We start from the raw sequence: 19,537 nt of genomic DNA, 5'->3' as shown, positions 1-19,537 counted from the left end.
AAGGGCTGAAAGGAGAAGCGAGCGTTCTGGTGCACTGTACTAGGGACAGGGGCAGAGGAAATCTATCTGAATTGCAGGATCAGTTCCTAAAGCTCTGCAGAGAAAGCACTGGTCAGTCATTGCTGCTCTGAGCTGCGCTGACTTACCAGGAGAATCTGCATCTCAGTGAGGCAAAGGAAAGTGCTTGCAGTGCAGCATTTCTCGGCTCACGGCCAAGTGCAAACAGCACAATTACCAAACTCCTGTGGGCAGGGAGCTCCCCAGAACTGTTTCTTGCAGGCGTTCAGCTCTCTGCCAGTCCATCTGACACTCAGCAGGGCTCACGCTCATGTTGGCTTTATGTAGTATCCCCCACCGCCACCCCCACCTTAAACTTTTCCTCTGTTTACAATCCTCCCTTTTACAAACTGGATTAGAAAAGCTACATGTGTTTTACATCAGGGAACCGGGCAGAGAAAGGGCTGTCCCACTTCTTCCTGTCCCCAAACTAGTTTCCATATCTTTGCACATGACTGCACTGTCTGCATGTCACTGAAGTGACCACCTTGTTGCCATGACTTCAAAACTGCAGGTTTCAGACCAAAAGTGAGGGTGCTTTTCAAAGCAAGAGAGAAGGGGGAAGACCAACAAAAGGGGAAGAGAATGAAAATAAAATGGAGACAAAAAATGGAAAGCTTGGATGCAGGGGTAGAATGAAAGGTTCTTGGACAAGCGTAGCTATGTTTTTGTGGAGGAGGAAAGAATAAGCTAATGGGAACAGGGGACTCCATACCGAGATAACTACATGTACGTAGGGTTTTGTACCGCTGATGATTTCTGTGAGACAGCTCACCTTCTACCTGAGCGAGGCCAATACCAAACCTGAAGTTAAATGGAAAGAATCCTTCTTGAACCAAAATGAGTTTCCAGGCAGGCGTACCTGCACGTGTGCAACATTATCTGTGCAAACATGCAGCCTTGTCAGACGTGTGCACCTCCAGGAAGACAGGCCGGTAGAACGGCGCTCATTCACAGTGTGGCGTGAGCAGAGCCCCACGCTCATGGGGAGAGGTGGGGAACAAAAGAGTGCTCACGCACCTGTAAGGTTAGTCATTTTTAATTCAATAATTAGTTCATGTTACCACATTTTCCTTAGTGGGAGGGAGCAGTCAGGGCTGGCTGTGGCAGCTGTAGGGGATTCAGTCTTTTGTGCTGTGAAATATTGCTCTTGGCCACGATCTTTGGAGCCCAGCAGTGTCTGTCTGTTGAGGACTCTTTGGGAAGCAGAGACTATCTGTGCAATAATAATAAACATTTATCGCTGGCTGGGAAAGGGTTGAAAATGCTGGGAAAAATTATTCTGGTCTCTGGTGTGGGGTAAAAAAAAAAATTTGCATTTTGAAAGTCTCTCCAGCTCCAATTTTATACGCGAGGAGGCTACAAACTGGGGGGGAAAGAAACCAGAGACCGGTTCTTCCTAGCATTGCTCTTGGCTGGAGACAGCTCGCATTGCCCCGTCATGTAAATACTGCCCGGTATCTGGCCGTGCTCCAGAACTGAAGGGGTCAGACCGGGAGGTTAAAGACATTTTTGGGCTGGCATTCGAGACTTTTCCGGTGCTCCTAGGTCCCTGCATTGCCAGCCAAGCACTCTGTATTGGTGCTTCTGCTTTCTGAATACTACAGATTAAAAAGCAATGAGCTTTTCTGCATTTCTGCCTGTTTCAGTTACCTGGTTGGATTGATTTTTTTCAGGCATGATAACCTCTGACTTTGTGGGTGTTAGGCCTCAAAAGGCAAGGGGCCTGACTTTCAGGCGTGCCAGTCTCATCTCTTGAGCAGAAGTTAGCACATTTCTAGGGTAGAAATTATGTGACTGTGCCTGGGACAGGATACAGCTTTTCTGGATTTTCAGCCAGGACTGTGTAGATAAGAGAATGCACCCATCTGAAGGAATTGCATCCTCCAGTCAAAATGCATGTGGCCTACTAGCCCCGTGCAAAATCAAGGCCTCCAGGGAGTGTCTCTCACCTGAAACATCCAAGCAGAGAGGGGTTTGTTTTATTTTTCAAACCAACAGTCAGATTTCAGCCCTCTGGGGCTGTCTTAATTAGGGTATCTCATTGCTGCCATGAATTTCCAAGCTACCTGCTGCAAAGCTCTTATCCACCGGTAGAGGGGGAGAAAGGAGAAACTAAGTTCCTTTCCCCTGTGACGGGCTATGCAAAGGGCTCTTCTCACACAGCTGACTGATACAGCCCCCAAAGCAGGGACACAGGCACCTTCTAAAGACAGTACTCCCTGGGTCTCTTAATCCTTAATCAGCTCAGCTGCAGGGGCCGGAGTGCAGACAAAGGAGGGGTTAGGGTGGGGAATGCAGCCCCAGCACACCAAATTCAGAAACCTTAGTCCAAAACCTGAGCTTTTCCAGCCTAGCATTCATTACTCCTCCTCCAAGGACTGGGATGGACGCACACCGTCAAGTGCCATAGGATCCCGGGATCATAATATTTGGGGTCCTATCTTTGCTTCCCCTAAATGAGGGACCTGTGCTGGGGAGCTGCACAGCTTGCCTGGCCTTGGCCAAGGGTATGCGAGAGGGTAGGAACAGGGAAAACACCCGAAGGCTGCTACAGATTACTTTTTCTCTAGGTTCTCCAGGTTGTACTCCCTACGGATGAGATAATCCAGGAGGTCTGCAGCCCAGTCCCGGAGCAGGAGGGAGAACTTGATAGTTGCATATGTGTAGTAGACTTCCCGCTGGCGGAGGGCTCCCCCCTTGATGATTTCCAGCGCACACTCCTCCTTTGGTGCAGGGGGGATAAGCACCACATCTGCAGCAGCCTTCATGGCACTGTCTAAGGTGGGAAAAGAAAGGGCACTTTGGCTAGATGTGCAATGGTCTGCATAAGTGAGCTCTACTCAGCCTCCAGAGCCTGCAATTGTTTTCAAAGTACTCAATAAGGAATGAGCCCCTGTGGATTTGTGTGTGCAACTCCTCTTCTGATGTGTTACACGACACCATGATGATGCTGTACTTGGAAGGAGAGATCCCCTTCTTCCCGACCTTGAATGACTTTGTGTAGTTGAGAGTGGAGACCTGTCCCTTGCACTGCAGGCGTACACCCTTGTGAGAGTCCGCTATAGCCTCCCAAAGAGAAGATCTTGGCTACACATTTTCTGGCAATGGGCTCTTGGACTTTCCATCTAGCTTGCTCCTATGTCCTTTCACTAGGAGCAGGCGTGACTAGGGAGCATCTGAACCCCAAGGCTTCTGGGTGGAGGAGCCCGCCTGAAAATGTGAATACCTGCTCCTGTGCCCCGTGACTATTAGTTTATGCCATTACGAGAGTATATAAAATGAGAGCTTCAGCACTGTGACCAGTTATATCCTCATTAGCTTCAGTGCTGATTTATCCCACCTGAGAATCTGGCCTATAGATTTACACTGAGTGCTATTCAGAGCAATGTGTATCCTAGCCATTGCTCTATTATTGTTTAGATGTGTCTGACTCCTTGCAGGTACTGAGAAAGAAGTGTGTATTGACGCTGGGGTTTGGTGGAGGAGATGGTACTGTCCTACTAGGTCAACCCAGGCAGGGCAATGCAGGTTTTCAGGATGGTGTGAGAGGGATGTTTCTGGGGACAGTCTATATGCAAGTCAATTGGCAAGAAAATGGTAAGTGAACTTTGAGGCTGAGACGTGCCAAGCGATGCATGCGGGAAAGAATAACTCGAGATGCACATACAGGATGCTGAGCTCTATGGTAGCCTTTGCTACTCATGTACTACTACTGCCTTGCATTCATGCATGTGCTTGGGCCAGAAGACTGTAGAAGTCCCTTCCATGAACCCTAAGATTTTCTGATCCAAGAGATTTCCAAATGCTTTTGCATAGTTCTCCAAAAACAGCGTTGTTTGGTGACAATTATCGAGGCAAATAGGATGCTAGCGGTGATTAAAAAGGGCATGCTATGATAGAAAAGGAAAATATTATTGTGCCCACGCCTTGAATACCATGTGTGTTTCCCCCACATCCCCCTTCCCTATCTGCAGAAGGATCTAGTAGAACTAGAAATGGTCCAGGAAAGGTCAAGAGCCTGGAGACTTCACTAGCACAGTGCCAGAACTAGGGGACATCAATGAAGTTATTAGATGGCAGGATTAAAATGAGTGAAAGGAAGTTCTTTTTCACAGAACATGTCATTAACCTGTGGTACTCACTGCTTCAGGAAGTTCTGGAAGTTGATAATTTGACTAGGTTCGAACGGGATTGGGAAAATTCACAGAAGGTGGGTTTGTTAGTGGGTATGCAGCGTTATAGTGAGGAGTGCAATAAGGTGTGAGCCCTTATCCTGAAGATTAGGACGTGCTAGGCTTCTGAACACCAGAAGCAGTAGGGAGAGGGGCAGGGGATCGATCAGTCTGGAAAAATAAACTTCTCCTTAGCACCCACTCTTGGCCACAGTGACAAACAGGATGTTGAGGCACAGGGCCCTATGTTCTGATCGGTACGGAGCCCCTTTTCTTCTTGTGGGGTCTGCAGCAGCAGCTAGGGAGATCCATGAAGGAAGGAGAGAACTGTCTGGCAGGGTGAGGTAAAAAGCTCAGCATCTGACCATGCCTCTTTCCTCATCAGCAAGGTCCAAGCAGCATCCATCTTACCAGTATTGATGAAGCCAAGGATGCAGAGCGTGATGGAAATGTTGGTGTTCTGAAGAGCGAATTCCTGCCTCAAGGAGCTGAAAAAGCCATCCAGGGCAAACTTAGTCGCGGAGTACGGAACGGTGAAGGGAAACCCGACTTTACCTAGGACAAAAAGTTACGTTTCATTTGTAGCACTGCATAAAAAGTTTGCTTTCACTGGGGGAAAAAACACTGTGAAAAGTAAAACCTGTGTTGGTGTTTCTAGGCCAGCCCAGAAATACAAAGGACCCTCAGAGAGCTGCGTACTGAATCTCATTAGTTTCCAACCCTTTTAAAGATCCTTCTAAGTTAGGCACACATCCTGCTGATGCATGTAGCAAGTACACCATAGGAAGCGGCAGTGTAAGCCTCCACGTTCTGCACCCCTGACAGTTGTAATCAAGTATGCCCAGGAGGGATGATGAACAGAGCAGTTGTCTCTCTGTGGCCCCTTCAGTCCCCAGAGATTACGATAGGGGCCCTGTCATTGGGATAATTCCCACGCACTAGAGAACTACCGGCTAGGGGCCAGCTTGGTTATGAATTTGATCCACCAACACAAAGCAAACACCTGTGGGCAGCCAAAGAGGAATCCACATCCTTCCCTTTTGCAGCTGGACTGCAATTCTGGTGCTGGGAGAACTGCAGCCTTGCCCGTATGCTTGAGTGTGGAGGTGCTGACTGTCCATGAATTGGAGGCAAGCTCCCTAGAAAACCAAATGGGGACTGAATCGAGCAAAGCGGTTTTCTCCCATCAACCCCCTGGGAGTACTGGGTTTTCCACACTGGAAAATATGCCTGTACAATCTTAGCCCTGGATCATAGCTGACCTGCCATGGAGGAAACCACCACGATGCTGCCCCCACTCTCCTTGAGCATCGGCAGGGCAGAGACGGTCATGGCCACGTAGCTGAGAAAGTTAGTCTCGAGGAGCTTCCGCACGTGCCCGACATCCCCGTTAAAGTAGTGAAAGTACGAGCTGCCGATGTGATTGAGGATCAACATGTCCAGGCCTCCTGCAAAGCACGGGGTTGCTTTAGGGGGGTGGAGTGAAATGAGGATGGAGCTGCAACCCAACCCTGTTTTGTTTGCTATATATGCTTTCTTATAATGGCCGTGAATCCTGCGGTTATCCGTCCCTCGAAACAGAGCGTGCATAGACTGAATGTTTTAAAAGCACAAGTCTGCTAGCAGACTTGTAATTCAGTGCAGTGGCCTTTCCTCTCTGAAGCTGGGTCCAGGCCCTGAGCCTGCTCACCAGTGTGAGTGCAGTTGTCACTCAAGTCATCCCAGGTCCAGTCCTCAGCGCACTACAAAAGCACAGATGCAATTGTCCTGCTGTGCTCATTCAGGGCACAGAAGGGGAGGAGTACAGCAGGGCTGCCCAGGGGCTCACAACTGGCACAGCATAGGCCCAGCTGAGATGCACATGCTTGCAGAGCCTTGGGCAGTGATGTGTGATGTGAACAGCAGGGTTGCTGCTGGCCAGAGCTGATTGACAGGCTGGGATTGCTATAGTGAGAGGTGCTGGGATTCAGAGGCAGAGCATGAGGGGGATGTAGGATGATAACCAGGAGCACACATCAGATCAAGGCTGCATGGCAGAGCTGCGGGGCTTGAACCCCCACATTAGCAGGGGAAGGACTGGAACAGCAGGGGATACTGGTCCTCAGAGCAGGGTTGCATTGGCAGAGCCGTGCACTGCCTGTCCACACTAGCTCCCGTGTGTGTTTCTGAGTGGCCTATCCAAGCAGCACTCAATAACAGTAAAAAAAAAACCCCAAAAAACCTTAAGAGTGAGAAGAGTTAAAGAAATCCCTCCCTTCTCCCCTATCCTCTCCTAGTTGACATGCATATAAGATAGACCATGACATGATTAAGGAGTGGCAGGGCCTCTCCACATTGCCCCATGGCAAGGGACTGCTGGTGGTTTCCAGGCAGCGAGCTGTTAACGTACCCAGTAACTCTTCCGCCTCCTTCACCACATGCTCAGCAAAGGCCGTGTCCTCCATGCTGCCACTCACATGCCGCGCGGATGCTGCGCCCAGCTCTAGACACCGTGCAACAACCTGAAACGTGATCGGAACATTGTAGGAACCTGTTTCCCGCTGCCAACCCTCCGAGAGCCTGGTGTCACGTCCCTGGGGGTCTTTGAGGGTTATTCTGTGGCTTGGGGGATACAGTGACTGCAACATGCATCCTTCAAGCAGCACAAAAGGAACATCTGGGAGCAGGACTGGAGCAAGTGTGTGCAAACAAGAGTGCATCTATTGATGTGCAGCCATAAGCATGCACATCTGTGAGCCTGTATGTGCACGTTATGCGATTCTCCCGCAGCAAGTCTGAGTGCGTGCATACCTATGTACCTGTGACACGAGACTAACCTTGGCATGTAAGTGTGTGTAGTGTCATAGGCATGCATATGTGAGTGCTCGGCTTGCCATTTACTTTCTGTAGCTTGGCCTCTGTCCGTGCCGTGATCAGAAGATGAGATCCCATCTGTGCCAGGTGGTAGGCCATTTGCTCTCCAATTCCACTGCTTGCTCCAGTGACGATCACTCGCTTCCCTTTCAGCATCTCTGAAGAGGAAGGCATGAGGAGGAGGACATGCCAGGACATCAGAGACATATTTTCTCTAGTGCCCTACAGCAGTCATGAAATCAAGATGGGGAACAAGCCAATCCAGCCTGCTAACTGAGCAAGCCTGCTCAGAGGCAGCCGAGAGCCCCAGTTCCCCCTGCAACAAGCAATCTCTTTTTTCCTTCTCCAAGAAAAACTTCTGGAGAGAGTAGTTAACTTTGTTAAGGGAGTGCAGCAAGATTAAAAAAAACTCTGGCAGTGCCTTATTAAATATCTCATCACATCTCCAGACAGGAAAATAGGCCACGGGCTTTTTTTTTTCTTTTCCCAAAGTAATGAACCATTCCAGCCATCTGGCAAACATACGTTCTTCCAACTTCACAAATAAAGAAAAGGTTTGTAAAATCTATTTTTAAATTACTTTTTTTGTTAGCTCTTTTTGCAAAGGAAAAGGCATTTGATTCTGAGGATTAAAAGTCCTGGCTGTAAACTTAAAAATTACCATTCCTGGGTATTCCCTTGCTTGATGTACTGTGGCAGCTCTGCTGAAGCAGACGATTATCAGCACTGTTACAAATACCAGGACATGCTTTGTTCCCAGCTCCGCACCGATCCTGTGCAAAAGGCTTGGCGCAGCTCGCTATGTCTTATTTGAAAACACATTCGCTTTTTAATAACTTACCAGGTTTGAAATCCTCCCTCGCTGAATAAAACCAGAAGGCCAGGACCAATCCCGCAAAAGGAATGAGAATCTTTCGCAACCGACCCATCCCACTGTAAGATCAGGAAATAAAACATGAAAGAGAAGGGAGAAAAACGGTCTGCAAAGCTGCTCCAGACAGAAGCAGCAGTGCCTATCCTTTAAAATGTGTCAGTGAAGCGAAAGCAACTCCCAAACCTTTGGAAAATCGCAACGGCCGGAGCTGCTGGGTGAAGCGGAAGCTTTCATTTGCTCCGCTCTGGAGCTGATCAATCTCGGCCTAAGTGACCGTGTTGTTTTGGACTCTGCCTGGCTCTTTTTCATATTTCCTGCCCCTACGTCAAAATAAGGAATTTTGCACAACACCCTGGAAGAGGTGTGTCCTTGCTAAAAAGCATCAAGTTTCACTTTTGAGAACATTAGGGACTGGCTCCTGCAGGTGTGGTAGCCCTGGGTTTTATTGTGATGTGTTTGCTTAGCCATTGAGCCGTCCCGCTTCTTGAATGCAAAGCAGAGAGAAAGGAAAACGCCATTCTAGCTTGGAGGTGTTTCCAAGTTTGCAGGATTTGGACACGGGGAAAGCCACTGAAGCCCTGGGGTACAGTGTTGCTGCTGGGAGCTCTTCACTTCACATGCTGCAAAGCTTTGAAGTGACAGATGTTTGCCTTTGTGGATGCTGAGCTGTGGAAGCCACCTACCCCACAGAGTCCAGGAGATTTGGGGGGGGGAAATTTTTTTGTATTCTAGGTCAAATGAGCCAAACCGGTTCCAAGTCCTCTCGATTGAGCAAAACGCGATCATTCAAACACTCTATGTGGTGCTACAGCCGGCAGGTATCCTCCACCCCACCCTTCTCAGCTTGGGGCTTCAGATACTCCTATATCAATTGACAAGCATGCTACATGCTGGTCCAAACCCGGAGGCCTTGGGTTTTGGATGCCCCTGAGTCTCACTTGCCCTTAGCCAACGGCCACAGGAGCAAGCTAAAGAAGAGTCCCCCTTTTCCATTAAGTCAGCGTGTAGCCGAGATCCTCCCACTGGAAGGTGGCCACTGGGAAGCTAATAACAAGACTCATGGGATGTCCTGTCCACAGTGCGCTGGACAGGGGTGCACCCTCCACTATACTATGCCATTCAGTCTGGGCAACCGACCAGTGCAACAATTACACTTGATCTTAGATGCTTTCTTGATTTGGCTCGCTGTCCAAGTGGAGACTGGGTGATCAGTAGAGGACCAAACTGCCCCCCTTGATGCCATCACCCCACCTTTGGGTGAATGCTCCTTAGCAAGGGCCAGGATTGAGCAGCTTGACTGACTGCTATGTGGGCTGTACCTGTTCTTCAGAGAAATAAAGATCTTTGCCGTCCGGATCTGCTGCTGGCATCTTTCACTAGCATTATGTCCATTGTCAAGTTAAAGGGAGAAGTCCAAGAGAGCTGCAGAGCAATATTCAGAGTCCCCGTGTGCGCAGGCTGCAGCCAAGTTGATCACAGAGCTCTTGCAACCCGGGGGCTCCACTCTGTTCCTGGTTGACTTGTGCAACCCATGCCCCCTCATTTTGGCATCTTCTCTGAAATGCTACGCCTTCTAAATGCTGGTTAGAGACATTCAGGCTGTTCCCTGCTTAACAGAGCAGAAATAACCAGCCAAAGAATAAAGCAGGAATGCCTTGCTTTCTTCTCACGTCCCATGGAGAGGTTCGACCTCATAATGGCAAGCTAAAATGCGTGCAGCCCAGTCCTCTGGAGGAACCCTACAGTAATGAACCCCAGTGAGGTTTTGGGTGCAGCTTTGAAATTAAAGAGGGTACGGGTTAATAATATGCTTGGCAGGTCTGTGTGCTGCCAGGGTGCTATTGCTCGTGCCATGTGGATATTCCCTTTCTGTTTCCACTTGAACGATGCTCTTCGGTAAGGAGGCTGCGTACCTTTTGGTAAGGAGGACACGTCACCCTGTTTTGGGGAAACAGCTGTTTCCCAATCTCCTTCCTCTTTGTTTTAACACAGAGGTCATGGCTTTGGCCACATAATGGTTTCAGTTGAATACATGAAATAATTAACCCTCAGTCACAACCAGCACCTGTGCACAGGTGTGTGGGAAAAGCAAGGCCCTGTCTCATGAAGTCTTAGCAAGGCAGGGAGGCACCTTGTTGGCTGATTTGTTCAGCAAGGCATAATCTTTCATAAGCAATAGCCTGCTTTGTCAGATGCTAACATCATCTCCGTGACAGGAGCAGCTAAAGGCCGGGGCCAGGCAAAACACTGATGTGTCAGTTCTGAGGCTGAACTGAAATATGGAAATCTTCTGCAGGCTACCCAAAGCATCTAGCCTCTCTCAACACCAAATGCCCCATGTCATCATCAGGTTTTTAAACTCTTTTAAAAAATGGAAGTCATCTAAATTTATGGTTGAAAATTCTTTTTTTTTAATGTTGAAAAAATGATTTGGGGGGAAAAAACAGGGGGGTTTTAAATGTTAAAATGAGATGCTTGACTTCTAAAAACTCTTTTCAGTTGACATTATTCATTACATCTAAAACCAGTTTCCTAATGGTTTCACTTGACCACCAGAAAGTAATTCTTTGGCAGGTAATTTATTCCCACGACACACTTTGCCTTGCCTTACTGTATTTCCCAAATGGCATCAATTTTCCACTGTACCTCATACAGCACAAGTGTGTAGAGAGAAATAGTTCCTCTCCAAGCAGGCTTATAGATAAGTGAGAGAAGACAGACAAATGGTGGGGTGGAAAACTGAGGCATGGGAAAGAGATGACTTGCTTAAGGGGTCACGGCAAGTCAGTGGCAGAGCAGCAAGGGAACTTGGGTCCTCTGTTTTCCGGTCCAGTGATGGGAGCCACTCCACCACCCTGGTTTTCCTTTGGGCCAGAGATTTTTTACAGGGAGAGCAATGTAAAAGGTGGCACTACTAGAGAGAGCATGCTTGATAGTGCCACTTCACTTGGGCAATAGCCAGCTATGTCTAGGTCCCTGTTTTGAGGTCACAGATCCAGCTGTCCCACTGCAAAGCTGGACTTTGCTGCTGCTGCCATCGCTTTTTTGCATGCTCTCCCAGCACCAGCAGGGTTTTGTTTGAGTTTTGGGGGGGAAGAAATTTAATGGTAGCAGTTGCTGTGGAAACCTGTGTGTGCCCAGTGACTTAGATTTTCAATAAGGGCGTGAGATCTAGAAATGGGAAAGGCCCTGTTAGCTCCCACCCTTATCCAGCAATATAGGTTTGTCCCTAACCGGATGTTTTCCCGCTGCTTTGTCCCGTCTAATTACACTCCCAAATGCTGCATCTTTCAGTCATTTCCCTGCAAAGCTCCCCCATGGTCTGGATCTCGCTCAGGATTTTTTTCTTCCTGCTATTTCATCCAAACATCCTGTGTCTCTTTTTTTTAAATTTTCCTCCCATTATTCTTAGTGTCGCCAAACTTCCCCCTCCCCAGCTGCACTCCTCTGTCCACAGCATGGCATGCCTTCCTGAAGCACAGGGAGGACTGGCAGCTGCTCCGTGTTTTGTTCAGCCAGGCAGGGTTTGGTCCTTGCTGTTTGTTCCTGTGCGACCTCCTCCAAATCCCACTGCAAAGCCGTTTGTGTTGGTTTTTCAGCCCTGTCCAGCCTGTCTGGTATAATGGTGTCACGCAAGGCAGGTTCCTGCTTGGAGAACATAACTTAGCAGGTGCCCCGCCTGCCCCCCAGGTCACCAGGGACACATTAAATAATTTTGCTCTTAACTTTATGCATCCCTTCCGTATCTGAGTGCCTGCCACATAATGCCAATAGCCGATGCCGGCTCTCCTCTGCAGTCTTGTCTGGGGCAAAGTTGCCATTTTAGTGGTGTTTGGTTATTTCCTTTGCCTCCAAGTAGTGTTTGGGAGGCTGGTCCTTCTTGTGGTGGCATAGGCTTTCTTTCACCATTCCCCGAAGCTGGTCAGACTCTGGGTCAAGCACTCATCGTGTTTCTGACCTATCTTCCCCTAGGTCCTTTAGTGCTTGTGCTCTGTACTCTCAAGGGTTCGCAAGCTTTCCCTTGACAGTGAACATAATAGGCACCTCTCTGATGCATGGGACAGCCATGCCTGCTTTGCTAAGGAAGTATGGGGATGGGGAGAGTGAGAATTAATTAGCTAAGCAAGGCTTACTGTTTCCCATTTTACGAAATGGGAAGTGATGCAGAAAGAGAAAGGAAGCGACTTGCTCAAGAATAAGCAAGCCAGCTATGCCAAGGGGTTAGGACTGAAGCACTTAGACCTGTGCCCTGAAGAAACCTCTCCAGATCCCACCATGATTTATTTTGGGCCATTTGGTCTGCTTTTGTCTCCTGTGGTCTGCGGGCATTACCAGACCTCTGGGCAAGGCACCAGTCACCCAGCACAGGAATACTGATGGGAAAGACGGGCCTGGGCTTTGGAAGTAGTTATATATTTTTTCTATGTAAATATTTTTTCTACATACAATGCCTTTTCAACAAAACAGTTACTTTACATGGGTGTACACACATGCTTGCACACGTGCATGTAAACCTGTTTGCTTAGGAAATGTTCCTGGCAAATTCTCGATTATTTTTCTCTGCAAACAATTTAACAGCTTGTTCTTGGGGAAGAAGAATGAATTTCTCAGAGGCCATGGTTGCTGCCAGTTCCCTACAGCCACCTTTCCTCTCTGCCAAGGAGCAGGATTTTGCTTTCACATGTTTGGAGAGCAAGCTGCTGCAGGGAGATCAACCACCCAAAAGGAGAGCGGTGTTTATGAGCAAAGCCAGCGTGGCTGCCACCACTGTTGTGAGAGCACGTTCCAGTTGCTTGAGCACAAGGCCTGCCAGGTAAGGAGCAGCTCTGATAAACAGCCCTCCTATTTCCAGCACTAGCCCATGTCCCAATTTGGACCCTTGCTATTCTGTCACCTGTAACAGCTTCCAAATTAATCCAGAGGCATGCACAGTGTTTGGCCAAGGACCAGCCATTAATGGGTAAGGTATTTAGGAAAACAAGTGAGGAATGCCCTTGGAATGAGTCTCTTGGCAGCCTGGAGAATACACGATCCAGTTTAGGTCACTTTAGACTGGGCTGTGTGTTCACACCAGGTGAGAAATACACTGCTGTGCAGAGTCTGCATCACTTAGGTCTCATTTATATCCTGCTTTAAGGGCGTGAGCAATGCCTGGGCATCGCGCTGGCCGCTTTTCCCTTATCAGGACCCTCAGCTTGTCAGAGAAATGACTTGCTGCTTATTCAGAGGGGCATTGTTCATCGTCCTTGCAGTTGCTCAGTGGAGCTGCAAGTCTGAGCTGCTTCAGCTTCTTCCCCCGCAAGCCACCCCTGGCCTGAGTGCCCTAGGCAAACACAGTGGAGGGAATGGGGTTTGGGGCAGGTTTGTGCATGCATGGTGAAACCAGTGCGTTCCAGCAGCCTGCAGGAGTGAAGTCTCCTTCCCTTTCCTCAGAGCAGAGCTGTTTCTGTTGCAGCATTCACAAGTAGTTTGTGTCACCAGCAAAACTTTCTGTTTTTAGTCTGGGCTGCTCCTCTCTGGCTTTGGGAATGGGATATGGATATTGCATTGCCTGGTCGTTGTGGCTTGCAATCCAGTCTGGGCTGGTAGTCACCCAGTACAATGGCATGGGGACCTTGTTCTGGTAGAGTGCTGTACTTTGTGGGGGTGGGGGGCTGGATCTCAAAGTGCCTTATAAAACAGCTGTCTATCACTGCCCCATCTAATGTATGGGGAAATTGTTAGTTTTCTGTTGTCTCATGCTGGACTAGACTTTAGCAGCAGTAGTTTCCCCCCGGCCCCATCTCAACAATTTCTGTGTAAACTGAGCTCCTGACAAACAACACATTTCACACAAGCACACATTTGTTTTCAAAGACAAGGTTCATGGCAAACTCCAGATGACTTTTCTCTGTAAACAATTCAACAGCTTGTTTTCAGGGCCGTGGAAGTGCATTTCTCAGAGGCCACGGTTGCTGTCAGTCCTCTGAACTTCACAGCCATCTTCCGCCTCTGCCAAGGAGCGAGACTTTGCTTTCACATGTTTGGAGACCAAGCCACTGCAGCAAGATCAGCTCTCCAAATGGAGAGTGTTGTTCATGAGCAGCTGACGTGGCTGCCGCCACGGTTGCGAGCACACGTCCTCAGTTGAAAGCAAGGCCAGCTCGATGAGAAGGAGCCACTGTGATAACCTATTTCTAGTTCCTGCACATGTCCCAAGCTGGACCCCGGCTATTTTGTCACCTGTAACAGCGTCCAAATTACACTGTTGGCCAGGCTCATGAGTGCCTGCAAACAGCTGGCAAATGGGTAAAGTATGCAGGAAAACAAGTGAAGAGTGCCCTTGAAATGCATCTCTTGGCAGCCTTGAGCATACACAGCTAGCTCTAAGGTGGGCTAAGCTGCTTCGTGTGTTCGCACTGTCCACTCTGCATTGCTTAAGTCTGATTTGAAACCTTGCTTGGAGGGCATGAGCGATGCCTCGGCATTGTGCTGGCCACTTTACAAAGAGGCTGTTTTTCCCTTATTGGCACCCGCAGCCTGTCAGAGAAATGACTTGCTGTGAATTCAGAGGTTCATTGTTCATCATCCTTGCAGATGCTCAGTGGAGCTGCAAGTCTGAGCTGCTTCAGCTTCTCTCCCCCCACACCAGCCACCCCTGGCCTGAGTGCCCCAGGCAAACAGTGGAGGGGAGAGGGTTTGGGGCAGGTTTGTGCATGCATGGTGAAACCAGTGCATTCCAGCAGCCTGGCAGGAGCAAAGCGCCCTTCCCTTTCCTGAGAGCAAGAGCTCTTTCTGTTGCAGCATTTTCAAGTCATTCATGTCACCAGCTAAATTTTCTATGCTTAGTCCAGGGGGCTCCTCCCTGACTTTGGGAATGGGATATGGACGTTGCATTACCTGGTCATTGTGGCTTGCAATCCAGTTTGGCCAGTAGTCACCCACGATAAGAGCAAGGGGACCTCGTTCTTGTAGAGTGCTGTACTTCACGGGGTCTCAGACTGCTTTATGTACCACTGCCCCCAACTTTCCTATAGGGGAGTTGTTTCCATTATGGGTGGTGGGTCTCAGTGCAGTTCGTATAGGCCAGAGAAGCTAATCACTGTGGCACTATTTAGTGCAAGCTGTTAGTCGGGGTCTGGACTGATGGGGCATGGTACTGAGCTACAAAGACAAGCATCAGGGGTGTTGGGTGTAGCCCTATTGGTCTAAGGACATAGGCAGACAAGGTTCTTTGGGTAAATACGATATCTTTTATTAGATCAACTAAAATAGTTGGAAAAATTATTTGCAAGCTTTCGGGTACAAACATCCTTCTTCAGACAGAAGGAGCATCAGGGTGTCTGTAACCAAAAGCTTTCAAAGAAGAATTGTTCCAGCTGTTTTAGCTGGTCTAATAAAAGATGTCAGATTGACCCAAAGGACCTTGTCTGCCAAAGACCAGTGTCTGCTTTTCAGCATTTGTACAACTTCATTCTAACTTCTGGGATATGGCGTGCTGAAAGTGCTGAGCCCTGTAGACACTGACGCTGGAACAGCTGCACCTGTACTGAAAACTGAGTTCTGCACTTACTGGGATAAATCCTGCCCCATAGGCGTTGTCTCAAGATCCAGCTGTAGAGTGAGTGTCGGCAGCGGCCCTACAGAAAGGGTCAGCAGCCCAAGCCCCTTACCGCGCTTGTCCCATGAGTGAACTCAGATCCCTGTGCAGTCCTATTTATGTACAGGACTGAAAGAAACATGATGCCTTTATCTTTTGGAAGCTTGTCAAGCTTTCTCAGGTATGTGTGTGCTTGAAACCAGAGTGAACTCAGCCCCCAGGGTCACAGACTATCTTTGGAGGTAGATTGGAAAATTCTGATCTGCAATAGGGGCAAGTTAGGCATTGAGGAAAACAGGTTGACAGATAGCATTCTTTAGGAGGGACTCAGGGGCATGCCTGAGAAAACCTGCTGCGCTTCTGCGGGGCTTCAGTTCAGCAAGCACTGTGAAGTACAAGAACCTCATTCTCTGGGGTATCTTGGCATGAAGTCACTGGGACTCGAGCAGTTCAACTGGGCACCATTATTTAGGTGGCAGACTTCTACAGTGACAGCAAAGAGGACGTCGAGACAGCTGGATTGGAAGACAGTGACGAGGACAGCAGCAGTGGGTCCTCCAGCAGAAGTGACGCTGAATGAACTAGTTTCAGACCTCGTACTTGGGAACCAGACTAAGAGACAAAGGTTTGAGGGAGAAATGCCTTGCGGACAGGTGCGCGGGAGCGCCATTCTGTTTGAGCGTATATTGTAATGAGTGCGTGGGGTTTCCTCTGTCAGGTTAAGGAGGTAATGAACAGTGACTAGAAGGGATAAATATATATAAAACCTTTATATATATTTTAACAACTGCCCCCCCCAAACAAAAACAAACAAAAAACAAAAAACAAACCCAAAACAAAACAAAACACAAACTTCTAGCCCTCTGAAAGCCAGTCGGGTACTCCAAGGACAAGCCACAGGAGGGGTGCGCAGCTCACTGGGCACTATCCCAAGACGATTGAAGTGGAGCACCAAGCTGCATCCACTTTACCACAGTAACAGACCTCATGCCAGTATTCAGCCTCATTGATCTCACATGGCAAATCACAGCCCAGTTAAGAGGATAGGTGTGAGAACAATTCTTGGCATAGTGAGGGCATAAAAAAACGAAGCATGGGAAATCTCTATGGTGAGTACAGTGTAGCTTGCAGGGTATACGTCCTCCAAAGTGTCAAGAAGAGTATGCCAAAAACAAACATCACTGGAGATTGTACATTGCTAGCACAAGGGGACTGGATTGTAGTATTCATGGCATGGGATCGGTGATATTCACTTCTGCTGGGTGACCTGACACCACTTACCTCTTTGAAAGACTATCTTGGGGACCCTGACTGACTGCAGCTGTCTTCTGAGTCTTGGCTGTTGGCTGAATTCCCAAAACCCTCAAAGGAAAAAAAAATCCTTGCTTGTCTCTCTGGATATGTTTATCTCTGAAGTACTAAATTTAGCCTGGAGGATTTGAAGTATGTAGCTCTTGGCCTGCAAATAGCAAGCCAGGAACTTCTAAAAGCCAGCAGACTGTGCCCTTGAGGTGGACTGGCAGGTCAGAGAAGGTGCGGGTATTTCAGCAGTCACCAGGTCCATCACAATACCAAGGCCCAAGCAAAGGTCCTGAATGCCCTGGCATCATCACTTTTAATTGAGCTGTCTCTAATCCTAAAGTTCAACAATTCTGCCTGTTCCACAAAACCATGTTGCTTTAAGTTCATAAACCTTGAAATCGGATAACTCTAAAGAGGGAGGGGGCAGAGGGCAGAGGTGCCCTCTTATTTATCACAGACAATATGAATTGTCCATTTGAACCTGATGAAGAAAAGTTGTTTCAGGTTGCTGACAGTAGCTTAGTTCAGAGCCTCAATGATGTTTAGTTGCCACAATGGGGAAGAAAAGTTTCTTTTCACTTACTAAATTTGCCTGTTATCCCGCAGCAGGTTAACCAGTTGTGTATAATGTGAATGAGGTCTCTTAATACATGGTTGAGAGAGTTTTTTCTCCTTTATTCAAGAATTCTTGGCTCCAAACATGTCTTCATTGATAAAATTACTTCAAACCTCCGATCTCTACTCAATGGCACCTAGGACAGGGTGGCACCTTAGAAATACAACAGTCATTTAGCAAGGCCAGGCTGATGAAGTATTGGTGAATTTGAATTACTCTTGATGTGAGAGAGAGGAGACTCCTACAGAAGATTGATCCTATGTTTTGTTCTCAAACCCCTTATAAAAGTGTCTTGCTGATAACCCTAAATAGACATGTAAGTCCTTGATTTATCTATGCAACAAACACACCATAGAAAGCAACTAACTAGCCTTGCTCTCACAATCTGCTGTGATAAGAGACTGAGTCAAATTTGCACTTGATCAAAGTAGTTAGAATACTGTTGTCATCAATGTCCCTTTATTTTGTAGAATGCACTGGAGATTTTCCAAGAAGACTAGAAAAGCGTTAAAAATTTCCAAGCAGGTGCCAACCGTCCCCCTCCCACCCCCCAAACCTTTCAAATTCAATAACAAGTTAAGGTAAGGTTTAAGAAGCACCAAAGTAATTTAGAAATCTTACCCTGATTGACTTTTGACTTAAGTTCCTAAATCACTAGATGCTGCTGAATATGTTACACTCTGGGTACTTAAATCTTTTTAGGGTCCTTTTGTACCTTTGGTCTATAATTTCAAGAGCACTTTTCAGTAAAGTACAAAAAATCAGTAAAATATTATAATTTGACAGTTTTTATTTTATAAAAAAGACTGAAAAGCAGTTATTTTTGTTCTATTATTACATCACTACTTAGGTTTCTGAAGAGAAGATACTTGTGCTTAATATTTAAAACAATGATAAATAGCTTTGTAACACTAAGAAATAGATTTTTCTTAGGTAAATTATCTGAAATTAAATGAAAAGATATTATTTCTATTGCACGTTAAGACTACTGATACAGCGCCTATACAGCATTTAACATGTTCAGAGCTTTGCACATCTGCTAAATAATGAGCCCCGAGATTCATACCATTAGCATTTTATCTCATCCCACCCCTTGAGCTACGTTACAAACATGAATATGGTAGAATGATATTAAGCAAGTCACTGACTGATTGGAATATACTGAACAAGAGTATTTTTTACCATTAGGTCCTAGCTGAAGACTGTTCTTCTGCTGGGTAAAAATGTAAATATGCTTTGGCAGTCTTTCACATAAGTTTTGTGCTATCCTTTTTTTTTTCTTTTTTTCTTACTCCCCATCTCCATAGTGCACACTAAAGGCGTGGAACAAAAGCAAATCAGTCGTGCTGGCAGAATGATCCAGAGAAGACAATGGACATGATCTCGTTAAACTAAAAACCACTTTGTTCTCAGTGATGCCATTTGTAGCAGCTTGTTAGAAGTGGGGAACTGGAACATGCATCTCCCCATAATGTTTTCATTAAGCATGGGCACAGGATGGTGGTTTGAGTTCACATGGAAATGGAGGGCTGATTTTTCTCTTGACAAGATGAACTGGGAGGACTAAAAAGTGCATCTTTAATCTGTGCCACTGCTGGCTGGAATTTTAAGCTTTCATTTTGAGAGAGAAAGACCAATTTTGCTCCCCTTTGCTCCCACAGGCATGGCAGTGCTGAGGGAGCCCTGTCCTAGAGCAGGGCTCCACTGCATTAGCGTGTTTTTTTATAAGCCCACATAAAATTGACTTCAGTGGAGAAAGGCATTGTACAGAGTGAGTAAAGGGGCTCCGAATACGGCCCAAAGTTACACTTTCCACTGCAGCAAATCTGGCAAAATAAGGACCTGCGAATGCTGCAAAGCCAATATTGTTCTGGATATGGCATAATTCAGGGGGATGGCTCAAAGTAGTGTTTCCTTCTGTCTAAACAGGCCTTTATTTTGCACATGCAGCTTTTGTTGAAGTCAGTGAGGCATTGGACCTTTTTGCTTTTGCCAAGACAACTTAAACACAAGGGAAATGCTCAACTGGAACCTAAAACACAGTGTTTCTCAAATACCATTTTTACATTGAAATCCATCCC

At 47.3% G+C, this 19,537-nt stretch overlaps 1 protein-coding gene across 1 annotated transcript; it reads right to left on the bottom strand.

The window, feature by feature from the left end:
• Positions 1 to 1,080: 1,080 nt before the first annotated feature.
• Positions 1,081 to 8,267, bottom strand: HSD11B1 (hydroxysteroid 11-beta dehydrogenase 1). The gene is made up of 7 exons (XM_006273622.4): positions 8,143 to 8,267; positions 7,927 to 8,018; positions 7,113 to 7,243; positions 6,622 to 6,733; positions 5,495 to 5,680; positions 4,644 to 4,787; positions 1,081 to 2,836 (listed from the first exon to the last, which is right to left on the bottom strand). The coding sequence occupies exons 2-7, from the start codon at positions 8,012 to 8,014 to the stop codon at positions 2,616 to 2,618; spliced, it is 882 nt and encodes a 293-aa protein (XP_006273684.1). The 5' UTR covers positions 8,015 to 8,018; positions 8,143 to 8,267; the 3' UTR covers positions 1,081 to 2,615.
• Between the last annotated feature and the right edge of the window lie 11,270 nt (positions 8,268 to 19,537).

Source organism: Alligator mississippiensis, chromosome 14, assembly GCF_030867095.1.
Source record: "Alligator mississippiensis isolate rAllMis1 chromosome 14, rAllMis1, whole genome shotgun sequence".
NCBI classification, from domain to species: Eukaryota; Metazoa; Chordata; order Crocodylia; family Alligatoridae; genus Alligator; species Alligator mississippiensis.
The sequence above is the reverse complement of the archived record's forward strand: the minus strand, read 5'-3'. Positions and strand labels throughout refer to the sequence as shown.